General features: G+C 46.9%; 1 protein-coding gene across 1 annotated transcript; it reads right to left on the bottom strand.

Annotated features, from left to right (window-relative positions):
- Positions 1–5,571: 5,571 nt before the first annotated feature.
- FAM181A (family with sequence similarity 181 member A) lies at positions 5,572–6,441 on the bottom strand. The gene has a single exon (XM_053946537.1). The coding sequence runs from the start codon at positions 6,439–6,441 to the stop codon at positions 5,572–5,574; it is 870 nt and encodes a 289-aa protein (XP_053802512.1).
- Between the last annotated feature and the right edge of the window lie 8,240 nt (positions 6,442–14,681).

A 14,681-nucleotide genomic window follows, 5' to 3' on the forward strand; every position in this document is an offset into this window, starting at 1 on the left:
CTGTAAACAGTAGGTTTATGCTTTCATGAAGCTGGTGTCAGAACAGAACAAAGCCCTAGAGGAGCAGGAACAGAGAGTGATGTGAAGGAGAGAGGCAAAACTGCTGAACCAACTTATTCTCTTCCTTCCCTAGAAGATCTTATCTCTATAAAACCCAGCCTCTCTGACCTCCTTGGACCTCTGTGGCTGTAACAATACCATGACTGAAAGAAAGAGAAATTATTTCAAAATTATTGAATTCAAACTGCAAAATTTATGGAAATGAATACCCAGAATTAGGTGTCCAAATCTTTATTCAAGTGCCTAAACAATGCCAAGCTGCTTGCACCAGGTGTTGTTCCACTTAAACCAGGGAAATCATATTCAGTATGAGATATTACCGAGGCAGAATAAAAAAATCTCAGAATTTAGCCCTGAATTTTCTGACTTTGGAAGTTTGAAGTATCTATTGGCTTCCTTTGACACTGATGAAAGTTATTATCTCAGCTTCTTTGAAAATTAGGTCACCTATTTACAGCTCAGATCCACAACTGATTTATGGCAGCTTAACAAGTCACCATCTATCTACTGAACCACTATAATTGTCCGTGAAATTCTTTTATTGAAGTTTTTAACAAGTCACATTCCCTCACAGCTGGGGAGACCAAGGAGCCCATGAACAGTTAATGGCAGAGACTACAGATCACTTGACAGGTGTGACTTGCTGAACTGCTTTGATGAGTGCTTTATCCCTCACTAGGCACCTAAAAAAGAATGGAAGAAACTAAATTTGAAACTACATCTTTTCAGATCTTATGCTAGAATCACACTCCTTACCTTAGGTTACAGAGGAGCTGTGCACCATGGTCTGCTTGGAGTCCCCACCAGAGACCTTACAGATCTGGTTTTGTTTGTTGGTGTGCATACCATCCATGGAATATGATAGAAATCTAAGTAGGGAAAATACATTGCACTGAGTTTTATTTGTGTGGAGTTTTATACCTTAACACAGGACTGAAGTGTGTTGCACAAATATAAGTAATACAATCTGTCTGGGCACACAGACTGTGATGACTTTGCGTGAAATGTCTTCATCACTTGTGGGACAAGATGTGAGTGGAAAAAGCATTGGTTACAGGATTGCTTACTCTGTCCATTGCTGTCCCCTTTAAAAATACAAAAATTGAAAAACCAACACAATTCACACTGAACACTGCTCTTGTAAAGCTTTGGAAAGACAAGTGAGATTCCTCCACTGCTGAAATTTCATCCAGTAACTTTCTTTACTGCCAGTTTAAGATCTACTCCCTTGTCTCTCACAGTGTGATGTGAACAGGGAATTGGTTTAGGTTAGAAAAACATTGGGTGGAGAGAAAAGGAACAAGAAATTGCTATATTAGCTCTGCCAGTGAAGGCCCTGTATTGGTAAGCAGAACCTGGAGAGATAGGAAATCACTGTGGAGTTCATGCATCTCTCACTTTCTGGGGCTGTGCAACAAAGGTCTGGGTCTTACATTGATATAAATCAGAAGTCCTAGAAATCAAGTAAGTGTAACAGAGCAGAGTTGTAGAGGGTGATGGATACAGATAGAGCTTGGTGGAGACCACTTCAGAGTTTGGTGTGCAGTGACAGCCCTGGAGACCCTGGCAGGTAGAAGGGTTCAGAATCACCAAGTACATTAATAACTCCAGAAGTGGGATTTCATAAGTATCCCACCTCGGGAATTTCCCCTGAGCCAACATTTTTGTGTCCACAAAAGTCAAGCAAGTAGCAATTTCTTTTTTGGTCCTTGGAGAAGCCAGGTTTGAATGAGATAACTGGGTTTGAATGAGATAGATATGGAAAGCCCATTTCTTCTTCCAGCCAAGAGACCTTCATTTCTATTGAGAGACCCACGTTCTGGTTGCTGTCAACGTTCAGTCCTGAGCAGGAGTCACTGAGCCAGAGAGCACTGGTCTGATGGGAATATCAGCTGTGGGAAGGATAAGTGCATGCTGTGCTCAGAAACTGAGGTGAGAAGAGTCTATCTGTTAGAGGGGGAGTCTGGTAATTACAATGTTATTAAGTCCTTTCCACTTGATCTTTAAAGCAGACCTTCACACACTCAGTTTACATTTATTTGCACTGAAATGGAGCCCACTACATCTCCACTCCAGTCACTGACATACTATTTTGTGCACAATACTGAATCTGCACAAATTCAATGTGCCTTTAATGCATCTATCTACAAGTTACTGTGAAAAGAAAAATACTCCAAAACCCAGGCAAGCCAGGCTTTGTAAGCAGATCAGTAATTTTAGTGGCTTATTTCACTGAGTGTGATAGTTAAGACTCCTTCAGAGATGATGACTTTATATGAAATGTTCTAGGAATATTCATGACCAGGTTACTGTACTTTTTTTACTGCAACATGTGCAATTCACTTGATGTTCTTGTGCACTTTTTTGATTTTTTTATTTCATTTTGTATGAAAGTTTTTTCATTTACCTCTCCCTTCCCATTATTTATAAAAGCTATTGTGTTTTTAAAAATTTAAATCTGCACTGTTATAGCAGCTCTCAAATGTTATGTTTCCATCTTTCAAACAACATATGAATAAACAAGCAGATTCTTAAGGACTATCAGCTGTCCTGAATAGCAACATCAACCATCAACCAGCCAAACACAAAAACATCCAGAAAAATTCTGAATCGATCCAAGCTTGAATAATTAATAATTCCATTGTCAATCTCAGGGATGAGAGAACAGTAAGTATTGCTAGAGAGGAGACAGAGTTGCTATTATTTGCAAACCTTTTGGAAAGTCTCAGACATCCCCATTCAGGGATTTTGAATATACTTAACAATTGTCTTCTGTTCGTTTGTGTTTTACTTCACTGCTGCTCCAGTTCAAAGCCCAGCAAGGGCCACTGCCTGCCTTGGGCTGGGGGGGAGCTTACATGTCACAAAGGATTTTGAAAAAGTAACATTAGTTTAAATCTGAGTGTAGGAGCATAAATATCTGAGTCTGAGGTCATTTAGAATGGTCTGTTTCAATCCTTCATCATAACTTTAAAACACACCGTTCTACTACATGGAAAAATGCACCAACATACATTCAAATAAAAAGGAGTTTAAAAGAAGTAAAAAAATAAAACTAGGAATTTAATATTCAAAAGATAGAAACTTGGTTTTAACTCTCTTCTTTTTCTGGATTTCTTCAGAAATAAGATTTATACAGAGGCTATCCACTTTGCCAAATATTTTAATTTTTACAGAAGCCCTTATTCTGGTGTGATCCACAGCACTTAGAAATTTCCCTAATGAACTCAAGGAGGAACAATTAAGCACAGCAACTACTGCAATGCCAGTAGTTTATTCCATTACCTGGTTTGGCCACCCAGATGGAAATCCAGACCAATACCAAGGAGGCTGCTCTGTATTGATAGTACTGAAACAAGAGTTCAGCATCTGGCTGCATCTGGAATACAGCAGCAACACAGAGCTATTGATGTGAGAAAAGCCCCCCATTTCCATGTAACAAAATTCCTTATCTACAGGACTGTAAATTAAAAGCTGTTGTTCTCCTACCTTTAACTTCAATGGCTCTGGCTTCTGTTACACTCCTTTTGGAGAGGGACAGAATTTCCTCATGGATTTTCCAAAAAAGGGAAAGGCATCTAGGTATGTTCCAATCTTTACTTCTGGATCAAGAGTCAACCTGAAATCTTTAACCCCTAGATTGGCTCTTTAGCACCTCACACCTTGCATTTAATTGCAAGTATGTGCTACCAGAGACATTTCCTGCTCTCTCTCCTACAGTCTATACTGGCTTGATACATATATCAAGTGCCATAGCAGGGAGAAAGCAATGAAAGCCACCTCTATTTCTTCTCTTCACCTGCACTACACACATTAAAGACATTGTTTCCATAAAAGTGAACATTGGTGGGGTATGTGAGGTTTGAGGAAAGAATAAACCACTTTTAGCCTGGGAGTTGAATCATAGAATATTTTAAGTTGGAAGGGACCCACAAGGATCATCAAGTCCAACTCTTAAGTGAATGGCTCATAGAGGGATCAAATCCACAATCTTGGCATTATTAGTACCAGGCTCTAACCAACTGAGCTAATCCCAGGGGTAGATCATATCCTAAGAAAAGCTGCAACCTGGTTATATAATACCAAGGCCATCAGAAGATACAAAATTATACTCTACAATTGCTTCAGATGATAATTTTTAATGACTATGATGCACTCAAATGAAGCGTTTTCTGGTTTTCCCTTTGTAGAGATATCAGGAGTCATAGAGAGCTATGCTAGTCACAGACCAAACCAATCAAGGCCACTTTCTATTGAGTCCTGGGAGAAGTTCCCATTAGCTTCAGCAACAGCAGGTTCAGGCACTGGGAGATCATGGGTGTCCATTCTTTGGCCCCTTTTTGTCCCAAAATATATTTTTCTTGACTTCAGTAATTTACTCCAGTATAGCCAAATAGACACATACACCTGCAGTATTAAACTTCTCATATTTCATGTTCTGTGTCTTAGTACCACTTTCTCCATGGGTTTAAGAGAAACCTAACTTAAAACACTTCCTAAAAAATTCTCCAATGCCAATTTGTTAAAAAAAAATATAAGGAAAATACTAGGCAAAGCATATACAGCCAGGTCTTGTGATAACATCTTAAAATCAGGCAAAATAAAAGATATCTCTCAGCCAGAAATCAAAGCAGTCTATTTTTTACTTTTTTCTTCCATCACACCTAATGGTTTTGTATTAAACTAATAAGACTCCTCATTTATTCTGTTGATGCAGAGCAATTCCTGATGTGGAAATTCATCCCACTTCCATTTGCACCAGCTTAGCACTAGCTAATATCCTAGCCCTCGAAGAATTACTTCTGATTTGTATCAATCTGAATAGGCAGAGATTTCAGCCCTCGTATCTCCCCACCAGCTGCAAATCAAACCCATGTCTACCCAGTGGGGCAAAACTAAGACTGCATTTGCAGAATCGCCAAAATAAAATTACCTTATTTCTTCCCTTATTTTTTTAATTCTCTCAGTATTTACATACAACAAGAGCTTAATCACAAGAGGTTTCTATATCAAATACCACCCTTACAGTCTCTTGTGTGCAAAACGAAATGACCCGAATATCTTGACTTCGCTGGAATTACTTTAAAATACAAAAACTCTTTGAATGCATTGAATTCATTCAATTTCTGGGGCAGGGCAGCCCCAGAAAGATGTTCCCACGTGGAGAAGGTCTCCTAGGTGTTACAAGTGCGGCTATGAATGGCTCGCAGCCCCGCTCGCCGCGGCTCAGACAATGCCCATCGATGAAAGAGACCTGGTCATGCTCCATGCCACCGGCTTCGCAAGGTTTATTCCCGATTTACCGCCGTGTACGGAGAGGAGAGTGCAGCCTAAGTACCTTCCCAGCAGTTACTAATTCCCTGCAGCCCGCCCACGAGGCACAGGGTGTGATCGCCGGCCTCCCTCCCCTGCCGCTCCGCGCTGCCAGCAGCTCATGCCCGAAGGCTGACCGGGCGTTTCAAATCCCCCTCGGGAGCTGTCGTGTTCGGCATGACTCCGACACCCGCCCCGCTAAAGATACCCAAAAACATTGAAGATGGGAGGAGGGATGGCGGGCTTGGTGGGGATGGGTTTCAGAACCATGGGCCTGTAGAGTTTCTGCCCCGGGCCATCGGCCTCCTTGCAGAAGTGCGGCACCTCCGCCGGCAGCGTGGCCGCACTCTTGCTCCACAGCCCCAGCCCCGGGAAGGGCGACGGCGGCAGCGCGCCCGGGGGCTGGTACACGCCTGGCCCGGGGCAGGGGAAGGGGCAGCAGGTCCAAGCACCCACTCGGCCCGAGAGGGCCCCGCCGGGGTCCTTCTCCCCGGCATGTGGCGCAGTGTCAGGGGGGCTCTCCGGGCCAGCAGCGTCGGGGCTCCTTTTGCTTTTCTTCCCCTCATAGGGAGGAGGGTCTCTGGGGGCTTGGAGCCCCTCAGGGCTGGCAGCAAAGGCTCTGGACGTCAGGCTCTGCGCCGGCCGTGGCTCTTCCCAGAAGGACGCGGGGAGCTGTCGCTTCCTCATGGGCACCTGGTCCGGTCGGGCAGCCTCGGGTTTTTGCTCCTGCAGAACCCGTTCCCCGGTGAAGCTCTCCTCTGCCTCGGCTGTCTGCATCACCTTGTCGGCAGCAGCCCTGCCGTGGGGGCTGGGCTCAGGTGCCTCGGGCTGGGGGCCGCGGGCCCGGTCCTCTGCCCCCCTGCGCCAGCCGCACTCAGGGGCTTTGCTGGGGTGACACCGTGGGATCCGTGAGTACTTCTGCGAAAACCGCTTGAGCTGCTTCTGCAAATATTTTCTGTGGTCAACTGACCGGCGACAAGGAGCTGATTTATCCAGAGCCGCTTTGATGTCGCTCGAAGCCAGGTTAACGAAGTTCAGTAGAGTTTTTACCTCGCTGTCCGATGCCATCTCATTGAATGCACCGTGCAGAGTTTCCCATGAAAAGTTTATAATCCTTCTTCAGACAAACCTCGGCAAACCTGCGAAACATGACAGGCAGACTTTTGAGCAAGAAGCTTTGGTTCAAATAGCACTAAGCAAACGGAGGGGGGACATGTCAAACTTCTCAGCCACACAAACAAGTTGTTCGTCAGCTCGCTTCCGTGCAGGGAAGCTGCCGTCGGAGCGGACGCGTGCCCGCAGCCCACCGCCCCGCACTGCTCCCCAGCACACACCGGCACGGGGACCGGCTCACAAGTGCCAGCAGCTCAGCGCCTAATCTTGTTAGAGAGCGCTTAGGTGGACAGAAGCCGGGGTGGCCGCCCTGGAAGCAAGCACGGACACTCACCCGGCGTGCGGCAGCTTTTCTTACCGGTGCTGGCGGCAGCGTCGCTGCAGAGGAGAGAGAGCCCCTTCCCCGCTAATCTCGTTAGGCAGGTTACACACCGCCAACCTCGGCGGAGGCAGCCAGGGCCCGCCAGTGTTTGGATGTAGTTTAGCAAGCACTTGAGCAAGCTGAATGAATATCGACTCCAGCGAGTTCGGGGCTCTCCCAGGCCAATCAGAAGCCACTTTGCCAAATACAAAGCATCCCAATCAGGCATCAGCCTCCCCTCCTTGCATTCTTTGCCATCACAAATTGTCTCCATGGGGACAGCCGCAGAAAGACAGCTAATAAATACAATCATTTCCCCATGATTTCTACCATTCTCCCTATTCTCTTCACCCCGATGGAAACCTTTCATTTTAAAATTACACAATCCAAAGCAAAAATGCTGAAGATCAGTTAGGAAAGTTTAGACACCCTTTTCTCTGCATTCTCCAAAGCTGTCTGGGGGCTGATACTAAACATGCTTCATTGGCACAGGACAATATAATACGGGGGACTGGACTAGCCTACTTTTAACTGTTCCCCATCGGAGCTTTTTTTTTTTTTTTTTTTTTTAAGGGGTGGATGATGTCAGAAAAAGGTAGGAAAGGAACAAATCTCTAAAGAGATGTGCAGATATCCATGGAAAGGGAGCTTGAGCGCTCAAGAATCTTGTCTTTATGTTTGCCCCCTCAATTGAGTTACACAAAAGCTGAATTACCCATTCAAACTACCCGAACAAAAGGATGGAGTTGGATAGTACTCTTGCATCTGTAGTCAAACAGTTAGAGACTTAAATCGAGTCGTCATGATGGAGAAAGAGTTAGACAAAGCCCATAGAATTGCCATCAGCAAACATTTTCCTGTGTCATATTAGTGGGTCTCCATGACTCCCCCTGGCCTGGGGACAATAGCACAAGTTTGCACACTCGACTACTGTCACCCTGCCAACGCTGGCAAGGAGCAGAAACAGGACAATCCTTTAAGGGGAAAGCATGCCCGCTGCAGGGAAGGTAAGAAGAGAGGGAAGAAAAGGCGTGTGAAATGCTAATTGAACTGCTTCCTTTACTGATCCACAGTTATGCGAGCCCTCTGCCTTCTTGAAGGCTTGTCCCTAAGGGGTGACAATTACTTAAAAGCACAGTAAAACCTAGAGCTGGAGGAAAAGGAGAGCAGAAGAGCTGCCCTTGGTGTGCACTGATGACACAGAGCTGGCAGCAGCCTGTATGCCAGTCAGCACCCACTGCCTCCCACAGCTGAAGAAGCTTTGCTCCTGCTCTCCACTCCCCAGTACCCTGGAGATGGGAAGACTGGCTAGGGGCACAGCACCTGTGCACCCATCATCAGGGAGATACTGCCAGCTCTGAACCAAACACAGATGTGTACTGAGGAAAGCAGGGACTGAAGTCCAAGATATTTTGCAAGTAAAATCTGTTTTACTGACATAAGACATCAAAGGCCTGAGCACTGAGGGATGAAAACAGCCACATTTTACATGTATTTTACTGACTGTTATTTTATTTCATTTCTATTTATCCAATTTTCATCAGAGGAAGCCAAGATACAGACTATGCCATTATATGAAAGTCTGGGCAGAGGTCTTAGGGATGACTCTGGGTGCACTCATCCCTGTTCACAACTTTTCTCTCAGTCTGGCCTGAGCTGTATGTGGTGGTGCCCAGGCTGAGGTGTTTCTGGTCTAGGGAGACCCTGGGTCAGCAACAGGATGTGTTGCAGAGCTGCTGGCACCATAGTGGGCTATAGAATAGTGGCTGATTTGCTACTTGCAGGTGTGCCTCTCTCCTAGTGTGTGTGTGGCCTGCACAGACACTTCTGTGCAACTGAGGCTGCAGGAAGATGTTTTGACTAGCTCATTTAAAGAGATGCACAACAAGGGGTCATGTCTCTCTTTGCAGGAATAAACTGACTCCTGTGCTTTGGCTTTCAAACCCAGCCTGGGACACCACTTTTCATGGTGCAGTTTCCCACTAGAAGTAGTCAGTTTCCCAAGGTGGAAAAAGGGAGAGATAGAGAGATAAGTGATAGGTGCCTGGGAGACAAAGATTATTTCAGGATATTAATGAATTATGTCCTCAGAGGCCTGGGAAACTCATGCCATGTATTATGAGACCTACATCCAATCACAGGGGCTCCAGAACCCTGGGCTGTGCTCTGGGCCTGAGTGCTAGTGGGTTGGTTTGATTGAGGAGGGTGGATGTGACTTGCCAGCTTACTGGGGCATAACAGGTCCGCACATATCCAACACACTCACTGCAGAAGCCTTTTCTAAGCTCCTGTGCTACAGCCATGCCCATCTTCTCCCAGGAGGATGCTCGTGCAGGATGTGCCTCCTTGGGCACCACATGGCAGGGGTAGGAGAGCTCCCCATGCCTTGCTGGGCTCTGCTCTCTGCTCTGCCATCCCATTCCCCTGCAGCTGGTAACAGTGGGGTGCCAGAGGGGAATGAACCAGCAAGCAGGATTTAAAAACCAGAGCAACCCACCCTTTCAAGGTCACACTCAGGTTGAGCTGCACAGGGTTTTCTCTAAGAGGCCACCGGAGCCCTTTTGTTCCTCGCTGCTCTCGCCATGTTCATCCCAATGTACATGTGAAAGGAACAATTAACAATAGGGCACTCCTCTATGAGGATCCAATGCACTTTGAAGTGTCCACCAAGCAAAGGCTCAAGAATGATACATCATTTTCCACTGTGAAGATGTCAAACTAGTACAGCAATTGAAAAAATGTCTCCACATGCCTTCCCAGCATGCAGACAGGGACCAGCTGGAGAGCTACTTCATATCCGACATGTCACCTCCTGGCAGCTGGCTTCTTGGGAATTTTTAGTATGTAAAGTTTTCTAACTCCTTTTTTTAAGTAAATCACAAGAATAAATTCATTCAATTTAAAATTGCAGCCAGGCCTTTCCTAAAATGAAGTATTTCCTTTGAGACTAAATGAAGAGAGGAAACAAGATTTTCTTGCACAAGTATATCTGCAGAAATTTTTTTAAGTGTCACTAATGGTAAGCAATGTCAACTTTACTCACTTCTACACCAAAATATCACAAAGTTTTTTTCCAGGCTGAGGGGCCCATCCAGCAAAGGTATTCCAGCATTAGGTTATCCTGGACCATGTGAGCACACCCACTAACCAAAAAGCACACCATTACCTGGGGCAGGGATCCCTCCCCATTAGTGCCACAAGCATTTCAAATAGCAGGAACACCTAAATCATGCTGGTAAAGCAAAAGGCAGCTCAGTGAACAACTGAGCAGTACAGAGGTGATACATAGGAGGAAAGGAGAAGAATAAATTTCCATTGTTTTATATATTTTTTAAACTATTTTTCCCCATTTGGGTGACAGTACTGTTACTCCTTGTTGAGCCTAATGGCTGTGGACTTTGAAGCAAAGAGAAAATGGGGCTCCAGCTGTTTTGAAATGTTAGACAGTTAGCTGGAACATCTCAGATGGGTCACATGTGAACTGTTCCTTTTCTTTGTTCAGTCCACTACGGGCAGTTAAAAGCAAAGATAATTCAGTTGTGTGATCTGTTTTCACTCACTTGCTACCACCTAAGCCTCTGCTTTGTCTTCATGCTTGAAAAGGAGAGCCAAGAACCTGAGGGGAGGGATGATGATTCATGGTGAAACCAGAAGTACTGGCCTGGAGATGAGTAATATTGGGATGGAGGAAGACCACTAAAGCTCTTCCTTGGGGATCCTGATTTTAGATTGCATATTGACAATGACTGAAGTGGAAAGACATTAATGATGCACTGATGGCATAATAATGGAAAATGATATTTAACATCATACTGCAAGAACTGGGTGACCTTAAAGGTGAATGCAGTAAGTCTGAGCCACATACCTCAGGAAACTGATAGCGGGAATTTCTGTCATGAGGAAAAATGTCATTGTCTGCAAATGAAAAAGGAAATCAGTTCATAAGATAAAAATGAATCTCCCTTCATCTAGTCTGACCTTCAAAGTGTGTGAAGGGGAGAGGGATGAGGGAGAAAGTTGGTGTGGCACTGATGGCACTCAGGACCTCAAACTGGCTTAGAGCCTGGTCCCAGCCTGGGATGGAAGCTTGTCCATTCCAGGACCTGAAGGTTCATTCAAAAGGGATGTCTGACAGTGTGTGACTGCAAAGGGGTGCAGCCAAAGGCTTTAGCATCCCTTCCTGCACCCCAGCACACAGGCACTGCAGACAGCAGCAGGGACATCTCTCCCTGGCACTGACACTCACACAGCCTGGTCCTGCCCCAGAGCTGAGTCCTCTAAGCTCAGGGAAAGAGAATATGGGATTTCTCCCCATTGTCATGCTATCCAGTTGTCCCCTTTCCTCACTCTCCACATCTTCTTGTTGAAACTAACACCTCTGCTCCCAAGAGAACAGCAGCCTGGCACTCCAGCAGATGAAACTTTGACTCTTTCCCCACCCTCCTTTTTTTTCCCCTCTTGACAGTCTGCTTTGACCTGAGTGACATCCTCTCTTTGCTTTCAGTGCCTGATTTTCTGCACTTGGGGACAGACTTTGAGCAGGCAGTAAGTGTTGAGGCCGTGCAGAGACAGCGCGGGGGGGCTGCTGCTGCCCCAGAGCCTGCCATTCAGGCAGATGGTGGAGGGAACCGATGTGAATAGCTCCTGTCAGTCTCATAGAGAGAACTTTACAATTGTGCTACGTGTTGGACTGCACGTGACTAATGCCATTCTTCTGCAGGCTGCAGGCAGGACACAGCTGTTTCTTTAAGGAGAATTTTGTTTTTCTAGGCAGAAAAAAAAAAGCACCCATGACAATATTATAACCATGTATCCAATATTACACTCCATAATTAGGCATGATCAAAGCTCATCCTGCCTTTCTCTGTCTCTGGTAAATAAGATAATGTTTTTTAAAAAAGCGTGGCCTTGGTTTGGTCCTTCTGAAGGTTTAAATTCTACCTCCCCACATGGCAGGTATGCACTGAAAAAAAGGAACAGGGCAAAATATAGGTTTCTTTACATAATTCCGGAGTAAATAAGTATTTCAAGAGCAGGATGAATTCCGTCACAAATAGTACAGGCTGCATCTGTTGAGGAGAAAGAGTGCTGCAAAAAGAATTTTAAAGATACAGACATTAATATGAACATATGAAAGGGTGACAACCTTCTCTTAAAAGATGCAAAATAAGAAATACACAATGGGCTCTGGACAAGGAAAGAGTCTGGATCTTGAGTGCATGATACAGAAGCACCATGCCAAACCAGAAGGGTAGTGTGTTCCTCCTGCCTGCATTTTGGCAAGGCTCACAGCCCTGCTCCCTGCTCCGCTCTCTTTGGCAAGGCTTCTCCCCATGGGTGTTTCTGCACTGAAATCCGTGCTGGGCTTCTCAGCCCAAAACACACTCCTGACACTGCTGCACCTGCATTGTCTTACCACGGGGCATGGCCCTGTACCACAGCCCGCCTGGGGCTGCACTTGCACTTGGCAGCCTTGGCACCTGGACAAGGTGCAGGCAGCCCCAGGCAGTGCTGCCTTGAGCTGGCCCCCACGTCAGGATGACCATGAGGCTTCAGGCAGGCAGCAATCTATCCAACAAGGTGTGTGGTTCTATCCCTAACATTTCCTTCTGGCTGCCTCTCTTGTATTTCCAGACATGGTGTCTGCCCTCCAGCGCTGGTGAATCACCCCATGGAGTGTGGAGCAGGGCAAGAGCCTTGGTTTGGCTGGTGCATGAGCATCACCCACAGATGTGTGCAGGAACTGGCTCAGCACAGTGGGAGTTCAGAGAGGATGAGCTTTGCTTAAAGCTCTTTTGCCATCCCCTCTAGAGGGTGAGCCAGGAGGTGTCCAAGCAAAAGGATGTCTTTGATCTCTTTCTTCTCCTTCCATTAATGAGCCACTGAGGCTGTAACAAGCTGTGTTTCTGTGGCAGAGCAGCCCCAGCTCAGATGTTGTTTGTGTAGCACAGATTGACCTTGGACCCACACTTGTTTGAGGTATTTTATACATAGGATTGATAGATACAATAAAAGCTAACACTAGCTACTATTTTAGTTTCATTGATAAACAGAAATAACAAGGGTCATTATTGTCAAACCAAAAAAAAAAAAAAATCTTCCTTTCCTATAATGACAGAAATAACTGATGAACTACAACCCTCTTCTTGGACCAATCTTCAAATTCTCTTGGTGGTCTGCAGTACAGAAGCTATAGGGGAGCTCTTGCAGTCCCAAGTGTCCTATTGGAGGGATAGTAGGATGAAGACTCGGTATCCACCCTAGCTGGGCTGAATTATCCATGCAGAAGGCTTAGACAAAACTAAAGATCTCTAAATCTTCTCTACACTACCTGTTGTCTTAATTGTTAACTTTAGTGCTATTCATGGTTTGGGGAATTCAGCCACCTTTGCAGTAGGTAGCCGTTGCACAAGGAAGTAGAACCAGCATGTACCAAGTTCGATGTCATCCCTCCATCCCAGTTTTGGAAGTGTCCTCCTCTAAAACTGACCTTATGCTTCAAAGGAATATGTGAAAGTGACAAGGGCTGCAGCTGTTACTGAGGGTCCCTGTGGGAACGCCTAGAACAGTCCATATGAGGTGAGTGCCAGGAAAGGAGAAGTGCCAGGAAGTGCACATTGCACTTGATGAGCAACCTGGACACAAGGAGCTTTTCAGGGCCTGCTGTTCTGCAGGTTGGGTAGATGGAGAAACTTCCAGAGAAAAAGCAATAATCATTATACAGACTGAAGAACCAGACATTCACTGCAGTGCCAGCTGCTGCCACCCTCAATGCCCTGATGGTCTCCAAGTGTACACCCTTGAGCTGAGCACCTCGAGGCGAAGTGGGTATGTCAGGTCTGACTCTCAGAGTGATACACTTGATTCCTAGGCTCTGCTGACACAGGTAGATGGCCATCACCTGTGGAAAACGCCGCTCCGCCGCATGCCTTTGCCGCAGGGAACAGCCAGGCCGCCCCTGTGCCCCTCCCGGGGCTGCGCTGGGACAGCCCGAGCGGGGCCGTGCGGCGGCGGGGCCGCGAGGGGGCGCTGCGGGAGCCCGGCTGGGCCCGGCCGCGCTGCCACTACCGTGCGGGGCGCTCCTGCTGCGCGCCCGGTCCTGCCTGCCTGCTTGCCTACCTACCTGCCTGCCTACCTACCTGCCTGCCTACCTGCCTACCTGCCTACCTACCTGCCTGCCTACCTACCTACCTGCCTGCCTACCTGCCTGCCTACCTGCCTGCCTACCTGCCTACCTGCCTGCCTACCTACCTGCCTGCCTACCTACCTGCCTGCCTACCTGCCTACCTGCCTACCTACCTGCCTGCCTACCTACCTGCCTGCCTACCTACCTGCCTGCCTACCTACCTACCTGCCTGCCTACCTGCCTACCTGCCTGCCTGCCTACCTGCCTACCTCCCTACCTACCTGCCTGCCTACCTACCTACCTGCCTGCCTGCCTACCTACCTACCTACTTGCCTACCTACCTACCTGCCTGCCTGCCTGCCTGCCTGTCTGCCTACCTGCCTACCTACCTGCCTGCCTACCTGCCTACCTGCCTGCCTACCTACCTACCTGCCTGCCTACCTGCCTACCTACCTGCCTGCCTACCTACCTGCCTGCCTGCCTGCCTGCCTGCCTGCCTACCTACCTACCTACCTACCTACCTGCCTACCTACCTACCTGCCTACCTACCTACCTACCTACCTACCTACCTACCTACCTACCTGCCTACCTACCTACCTACCTACCTGCCTGCCTGCCTGCCTACCTACCTGCCTACCTACCTACCTACCTGCCTGCCTACCTGCCTGCCTACCTGCCTGCCTGCCTGCCTACCTGCCTGCCTACCTG

Source organism: Vidua chalybeata, chromosome 6 (genome assembly GCF_026979565.1).
Source record: "Vidua chalybeata isolate OUT-0048 chromosome 6, bVidCha1 merged haplotype, whole genome shotgun sequence".
NCBI lineage: Eukaryota > Metazoa > Chordata > Aves > Passeriformes > Viduidae > Vidua > Vidua chalybeata.